The sequence below is a fragment of the Papaver somniferum genome, chromosome 10 (assembly GCF_003573695.1).
Source record: "Papaver somniferum cultivar HN1 chromosome 10, ASM357369v1, whole genome shotgun sequence".
NCBI lineage: Eukaryota > Viridiplantae > Streptophyta > Magnoliopsida > Ranunculales > Papaveraceae > Papaver > Papaver somniferum.
This window is the reverse complement of record NC_039367.1, coordinates 45506591-45514811: the sequence shown is the minus strand read 5'-3', so window position 1 is coordinate 45514811 and position 8221 is coordinate 45506591. Positions and strand designations below refer to the sequence as shown.

The following is an 8221-nucleotide window of genomic DNA, read 5'->3' as shown; positions in this document are numbered from 1 at the left end:
GAAACCCTGATTTGAAGACTATATAAGGGATAACTCTAGCAACTAGAAAACCTAATCCCCACACCTCATGTGTGATACTAGCTGCGACTAGAGTCGATTCTCCTTTAACCTAGGTTTTTCCTAAAACCATTATAAGTTAACGACTAAAAGACTTCATTGAGATTATGATGCCAGACCAAACTATTTTCTCTGTAGTTGCGTGTTCTGATCTTACTTGTTCTATCTATTGAGTACCATGTTCTCTAAGATTTGCTCGAGATTTATCTCCGATAGGTAAGATATAAAAAGTAACCACAAAGCTCTTTGTCTCATTCTTTTTGATTCCACAATAACTTGTTCTAATACCATATAGTTAAGTTATTGTGAGGTGATTAATATTTCCAGGTTGTTGTTCGGGAATATAAGACCGGATTATCAATTGTTCCATGTTCACCTTGTGTTAGAGCACTGCTCGGTCGAACTCGCAAGCGTTGCTATCTCAAGCTTGTTGTCAAGTTTAGTTGCCAAAACTATAAGTCTTGATATCTAGTCTACTTATAGCTAAGTCTCGGATTAGGATAGAAAGTGTAGTTGAGAATTAGACTTCATGGCATTCATCGATTAAAGACGAAGAACTACTAAGGGGAGCTTGTGGAACTTCATCAACAAAAGGTATGTGGAGACTTGAACTCATCTATCACTCAAAAGTCTATCTACTCTATCTCCTATTTGAGACAAAATTCGTATAGCTATATAGACTTCAATTATACACATTTGGTATTTCGAGCTGAGTTTAACTCGCTTACATATTTATCGAAATATGTGTTGGTAAGCTTTCGCTTTAACCAAGTTCATCTTATATTCTTGACGAAAGTCAAAAGATGATTATGTGAAAATCGCCTTGTAACATTTTACATGACTTGTGTGAGACAGTCATTTGATGTTTTTTTTTCTTAACAGTATAAATTTTATTAATGCCAAATAGAGTTTATAAAAAATACAAAACTGCTTCCAAAAAGTAGAAACAATAAGGAAACTAAACAGGAATACTCCATAGATGGAGATTATACAGAAAATTCAGTTAACAAACCTATAATAAGGTTGATTTTCAACTTCCATACTATGTAGGAATGGTGGTGTTTTTGTGAATATAGTAAATTCTCATCTTTCCATATTTGCTCCCATTTTTGCCATAGAATCTGCAGATAAATTCACTTCTCTGTAGTTGTGAACAAATCTCAAAACCTGCAGTTTTTCAGTGATTTTTCTCCATCTTGTGATTCCAAACCATGGTATATGACCTGTTGTGAAAGTTGTAATTACTGCTTTTGAATCTATCCTGAAAGTGACATCCAATTTACCATTCTTTATTTCCCATTCCCCTGCACACAACAAGGCCATAACTTCTGCATAGTAATTAATTGCCACTCCCAGTCCTCCTGCCATAGACACTATGCATTCACCCTCTGAGCTTCTTTCAATAAATCCATATCCTGAAATACCAGGATTCCCTCTTGAAGTACCATCACAGCAGAGGAATGTCTGAGTATTCACTGGTAGCAAAAAAAATAGATTTTTTGGATTCTTGTTGAACAAGTTCTTCTACAACTCAAACTAAAATGTTTCAAAATCTGCAAAGCATATGTTGAATTCCACATTTTGACTTTTATTCTTACTTCACTCTCAGCAGTGAGCTTCAGTATTCTAGTCTTGAGAATTTGTCCATTGAACTTTCATTTTCATATACACATTTATTTCTCAAAAACCAGAGTTCTCTCAATGTAATGAATGAATGCAGAAGTCATCCATATTTCTTTCACTACATGGCTCTTTTGCTTGGAAAATTTAAAAATCTCATCAAACGATCTTGAATTTTTAAAACAAAACATATCACCTAGCCATTTCCACACAATCTCACTGTGGTTACAGTTCCACAATATATGATCCAAATTTTCTTCAGAATTTCTACAGAATGGACATCTAGATGCAAGACTGGAGTTTCTTTTTTTCATATTTTCATCAGTGGAGCATATATTTCTTTTCAGTTTCCACACATTACTAGAGATAGATGGATGGATTGTATGATTCCATACTTGTTTTGTCCACTGAAGTTTTGGATTTTTTCTCCTGATATCCTCCACTGCTGAAGCAACTGAGAATTCTCCAGTTAGGGTAGCATTCCAAATTCTTTTATCTTCTTGATTATCAGCAACTGGAAGTTCACTAATATCAAATATCTCCAGCATTTCTGTTGGAATTACCCACTCACCCTCTAGTAATATGTCAGAGATTTTCATACATGGAAATTGATTTAAGAAAGCATTTTAAGAGAACAATTCTAGCAGAGCTTTATCTTTTATTTATTTGTATTTCCAAATTTATATTTTCTTCCCATTACACACAAGCCATCTAGAGTGTTGGAGCACATCATTTGCCACCCATTGTAATCTTCGCCAAACAAAGGATTTTTTATAATATTTAATCCAATCACCATTTTTGTCTTGATACTTAGCTTGAAAATATCTTGACATTTCATCTTCACCATTAAGAATTTTCTAATATAACTTCATTAGCAGGGATTTATTAAGGATTTTCAATCTTCTCTGACCCAATCCACCTTCATCCGAAGGAGTACAAACTAAATCCCACTTTAATGTAATCACTTTTCTAGTGGAAGGATCACTAGTCCATAGAAAGTTTCTGATGATCCTTTCACATTCCTTGATAATTGATTTAAGCCACTTATACACTGCCATTGTATATATGGGAAGACTGCATAATACAAATTTTACTAAGATCAACCTTTCTTGGAATGAGAGTAATCTTCCTTTCTATCCAGCCAAATTTTCTTGCATCATCTCTACTATGCTCCATAAATGTATTGATTTTATTCTTCCTGGTTCCAGCATGAATCCCAAGTACTTATCAGGGAATTTTGAAAGTGGCATATTACAATCTTCTGCAATTTGTAGTTTTCTTGCTTCAGTTGTACCACCAATAAAGCATTTGATTTATTCTAAGATAATCAGCTGACTAGATGCAGCTTGATAATCTTTTAAAACCTTCAAAAGCTTTCTCACATTTCTCTTATCAACATTGCATAATATAAAAGATATCATCTGCAAAAAATATATGAGAAGATTGAACATTCTTTCTAGATATCATTGGTTGAATTTGATTTTGCTGCACCATTCTTGACAATGTTCTGCTTAAGAGATCTTCAACTATAACAAAAAGGAGTGGAGACAGGGGATCACCTTGTCTCAACCCTCTACTAACTTGGAAATAACCCACATGACCTCTATTTAATGAAATAAATATCTTAGCAGATTTGAGGAGAGTATGTAACCAGTTAGACAGTTCTTGAGAAACCAAACTTTTTCATGACTTGAAACAAGAATACCCAAACTCAGAGAATCATAGGCTTGAGAGATATCTAGTTCCAAACCCATATTGCCACCTCTTCTCTTGTTTTCCATGTCATTAACTAATTCAGAGGCCAATGCAATCTTCTCTTGAATATTTCTCCCCTTGATGAAAGCACCATGTTGAGGAGATACCACCTTCTTGATAATTTCAGTTAGTCTTTTTGTAATAATTTTTGTGATAACTTTAAAACTGAAATTCATCAATCCAATTGGCCTAAATTGGTTTGCTCTTTTAGCATTTTTAACTTTTGGGAGAAGTAATAAGAAATTTGCATTTAAACCATTAGGAATGAATCCTCTACTCCACCAAAACTGAATTACATTTATAAAATCTTCCCCAATAATCTCCCATACTTCTCTATAGAACCATCCAGCAAAGCCATCTGGACCAGTAACACTATCTGGATTTAATTCAAAAATTGCTTCTCTTATTTCTTCTGCTTTTGGAGTAACTTCAAGAAGAAAATTATCATCTTCATTCGCCACTATAGGAATATCATTAAAAATATTTGTAGCAAAGTTAACTTCCTGATATGTGAATTTATCTTCAAAATGCTTGACTAAGATATCAGCTATCTCTTCTTGGTTATAAGTAATACCACCTTCCTGTTTTTCTAATTTAACTATTGTATTTTGAGCTTGCCTTATCTTGAGATTAACATGAAAAAATCTTATATTTTCAGCTCCTTCTTTTAACCATTTCACTCTAGATTTTTGTTGAATGATTTCTTTTTGTTGTGCTAATAATATCTCTTGATGTAACAAGGTTATTGAGTGGATGTAAATCCAAAGGATTTCTGTCAAATAATAGTGAATCTTTCAAAACATCTTCCTCTGCTTGTTTCAGTTTTTTTGTAACATCTCCAAAAGAATTCCAATTCCATAATTGAATATCTTTTTTGAGTCTTTTTAGTTTACTCGTGAATATAAAACCAGGATTCCCAAGTATAGCTGAATTCCAAGAATCTATGATTACTTGTTTAAATGAAGGATGATTTTTCCATACCTTTAGAGCTCTGAAAGGAACATTCTTTGGCTTTGGGATATCAGCACTAGCTCCATACAAAACACCATGATCAGAGATGCCCCTTACTCCAACTTTGTATCCCCAACTTGGATATAGTTCCAACCATTTGTCATTAAACACAGCCATGTCAAGATTGCTTATAATTCTTTTTCTTCCAGCTCTGTTATTACACCAAGAGAAATCTAAACCAGTTTTTGGCGATTGAATCAAACCACATCCATTTAAATAATTATTAAACTCCAACATTGAGATTCTTAAAGGTTTAAGACCACCTACCTTTTCATACAGGCAAGTTACAACATTAAAGTCTCCAATTACTAGCCATGGTTTATTTAAAGAATTTATCACTTCCATATCCTTCCATAGTTCCCTTCTATCTACAGTCAATGAAGCAACATGAACTCCAGTTATTAAGGTTTCACCAACTGCAACTGTTATTTCTTGTCTTGTGCATGAAATTATTGTTGGAGATTTTATTGAAGCACTCCAAAGAATCCATATATTACCTTTATTCTCATCAGTAGAATTGTGTTTAACTTCATAGTGCATTCCAGATAACTTCAATTTTTTGATGAAAGCTGAAGAATACCTTATTTTTGGCTCTGCAAGAATTAAAATTGTGGGACTAAAAGAATGAACTTAACTTTTAAGTTTGTCTTTGGCCTTTACTCTTCTCAGGACTCTGATATTCCAAAATATGATCTTTATTTAGAAAATTGAGATTGAGAAGAATTACCTCTTCTCATGTTCCCATTTTTACTGATATTAGATACTAAACTTGCTGCATGTTTTCTGGTTGTCACATTAGTACCATGCTTCTGCTTAACTTGATTATTTTCTACATTTGAACCACTTTTTCCCAGAGGAGGGATCACTATAATAACTTCATTTATAGAAGGTGCACTTGAAGCCACTTCCGAAATCTTTGTTGCAGATAAGACTGGAAATGCACTAGGAGAGTTCAAAATTTCCTCAGACATATTCTGGAGAATTTGGAATTTACCAGAACTAACTTCTCCTTCATTAGAATTTAGAGAACTACCAGAAGAATTTTCACCACCACCACCTTGTGAAATTGGAGGGACAATGGCATTAATAATCTCATCTTCACAATCCAGAATATGAGTATGCTGAGTATTCTGAGCTATTTCTTCTTCATTAAAGCAAATATCAAAACCAACATGATTTTTATTCTTTGGGTTCACCTTCTTTAAGGTTTTCTTAGCTTGAACCACAGGCTCTGTCTCTACTTGATTTGAAACCTTTTTCTTTGATCTACATTCTGTTACAGAGTGACCCACTACCTGTCAGTGAATACAAAACTTAGGCACCTTAGGGATATATACTGTTTGTTCAAAACTACCATACTTTGATTCACCCCATATCTTGTTAGGAATAAATTTTGGCATATCCATTTCAACCAGCACGCTTGCATAATATCCTATTTCTCTCTTAAGAGTTGTTTCATCCACTTTAATCGAACGTCCTAAATAATTTCCCATGTTTAAAATGATCTTTTCTTTCCAGTACTCCATACTGAGACCTGGAAATTGAACCCAGAAAAAAGCAGAAGTTGATTTTTGTTCCTCTGGTTTAAAATTAGGTTCCCAGGCTCTTAATTTCAAACTCTGAGCTTCAACCTTCCAATATCCTCCCCAAATATGCAGTTTATCATCTTCATTATCCAGCTTAATAACAAAAAAACCTTTCCCCAATGGTATTAGATGAATTCAACCTCTGGTTTTCCATTATTTCCTTAAAATAGCATCTGCTGTTTGAATTTTCAATTTAATAAAATCCAATCTTACGATCAAACAATATTTCCGTTCATTCAAACTTTCCTCAATATCATCATAAGGAATAAAACATTTAGGGTTATCCTCAGTGGTATTACTCATTTTTTCTCCAGAAATAAAACTAGATTTAGAACTAAAAAATTTCGATTCAGAAAAAATTGTTTCTGATCGAATAATTGGTGTTTCCGACAGACTATCAATCATTTACTATCATATTTGTAACACCAGTCATTTGAAATTTGAAGAAATTCACCTGAATTTATGATTAGATTCACACAGAAACGAAAAAAGAAGAGAAAAGTTGACCTGAGTCGATATCCGATTCAAATCGAGTCGCAGACACTCTCTCTATTCCGAGCCGCTATGTGTTCTTACCTTTAACAGTCATTTGATGTAGACTCAGAATTTTTCGTGTTGATCATTCGATCACTTGAAAATTGCTTCGAAGCTAATAGTTTGTGTGAGACATTTATTGTCGTCTTCTAAGAAAATTATTGAAATGGGAGTTTAGAACATTTAACCATAAATTGATTATAAGCACAGTATGCGTACTTGCATATGTGTTGATCCAAGACTGGAATGTAGTATGCATACCCGTATGCGTACTGGCGAGGTCAGGTAAAGTCTGGGAGCTAGAGTATGTGTACTTGTACGCGTACTGCTAGAGCACTGCTCGGTCGAACTCACAAGCGTTGCTATCTCAAACTTGTTTTTCATGTTTAGTTTCCAAAACTATAAGTCTTGATTTCTAATCTACTTATATCTAAGTCTCGGATTAGGATAAAAAGTGTAGTTGAGCTTTAGACTTCACGACGTTCATCGAATGAAGACGAAGTACTACTCAAGGGAACTTGTGGAACTTCATCAACAAAAGGTATGTGGAGACCTGAACTCATATATCACTCAAAAGTATATCTACTTTATCTCTTATTTGAGATAAAAAGTTGTATTGCTATATAGACTTCAATTATACACATTTGGTATTTCGAGCCGAGTTTATCTCGCTTATCTATTTCTCGAAATATGTGTTGGTAAGCTTTCACTTTAACCAAGTTCATCTTTTATTCTTGACGAAAGTCAAAAGATGATCATGTGAAAATCGCCTTGTAACATCTTACATGATTTGTGTAAGATAGTCATTTGATGTAGACTCAGAATGTTTCGTATAGATCATTCGTTCACTCGAAAATTGCTTTGAAGCTAATAGTTTGTGTGTGACAGCTATTGTTATCTTCCAAGAATGTTTCAATGATTGAAATGAGGGTTTAGAGCAACCACAGTGGACGACTAAAACCATAAATCTGGTCCAGAAACCAGGCACAGTCGAACGGACTAAAGAGTAAAACCTAGACTAAAACCAAATGTCAGAGTATATTTGGTCTGAAACCCAGACCAAAACCAAATTTGGTCGAGAGAAGTTATAAAGTACGTTTGTTAATAGGTGAGTACGTTTGTTAATAAGCGAGCTTTTAACTTACGTTTCACATGATGCGGATGTATATTAACCGTGTCGTTGGTCAGGCGTGAATATAACTTACGCTTCAGTTAGGCGTTGATATAAAGCACGCCAGGATATATGTACAATATATGCCCGTCTGCCCCATCAGACGTAAACTATATGCCTGTCTGCCCCATTAGGCGTGAAGTATATGTTCGCCCCATGTCTTGCATTTGTGTTATATTCTCCCCACACTGGACGTGCGTCAAATGTACGCCTCATACATGCGTGAATTATATGTCCGCGCTACACCATACTAAGTTTATATCCCCGCTTGACCAAATATACTCAGCTACCGTAGCGTACCACCACGGGCCAAACCCAATTTTTTGACTATTTTTTGGTTTTTGGTCTTTGGTTTTAGTCGCACCACTGCAGCTGCTCTTAGAACATGTAACCATGATTAGATATAAACATAGTGTGTGTTCACATTGGTGTAAAGTCCAAAACCGGAAACCATGGTATGCGTACCCGTACGCGTACTAGTTGGTTG

At 34.6% G+C, this 8221-nt stretch overlaps 2 protein-coding genes across 2 annotated transcripts; both read right to left on the bottom strand.

Moving 5' to 3' along the window:
• Positions 1-1140: 1140 nt before the first annotated feature.
• LOC113315586 lies at positions 1141-2225 on the bottom strand. Its single transcript, XM_026563847.1, has 2 exons — positions 2073-2225; positions 1141-1521 (listed from the first exon to the last, which is right to left on the bottom strand). Exons 1-2 carry the CDS (start codon positions 2223-2225, stop codon positions 1141-1143), a joined length of 534 nt encoding a protein of 177 aa, XP_026419632.1.
• A 765-nt stretch (positions 2226-2990) lies between these two features.
• On the bottom strand, positions 2991-6332 carry LOC113315585. The gene is made up of 6 exons (XM_026563846.1): positions 6243-6332; positions 5781-6122; positions 5171-5738; positions 4171-5036; positions 3357-4055; positions 2991-3098 (listed from the first exon to the last, which is right to left on the bottom strand). Exons 1-6 carry the CDS (start codon positions 6330-6332, stop codon positions 2991-2993), a joined length of 2673 nt encoding a protein of 890 aa, XP_026419631.1.
• Positions 6333-8221: the final 1889 nt, after the last annotated feature.

Bases quoted from the DNA above. Each gene is read 5' to 3' on its own strand.
- LOC113315586 (XM_026563847.1), bottom strand. From the start codon at position 2,225: ATGCTGGAGATATTTGATATTAGTGAACTTCCAGTTGCTGATAATCAA. The intron at 1,522-2,072 runs GTATGGAATCAT...GTGAATACTCAG, and splicing joins AACTTCAGTGGACAAAACAA to ACATTCCTCTGCTGTGATGG.
- LOC113315585 (XM_026563846.1), bottom strand. From the start codon at position 6,332: ATGAGTAATACCACTGAGGATAACCCTAAATGTTTTATTCCTTATGAT. The intron at 4,056-4,170 runs GTTACATCAAGA...GTTAATCTCAAG, and splicing joins TACATCCACTCAATAACCTT to ATAAGGCAAGCTCAAAATAC. The intron at 3,099-3,356 runs GTTTGGTTTCTC...TATTTTTTGCAG, and splicing joins TTGTTTCAAGTCATGAAAAA to ATGATATCTTTTATATTATG.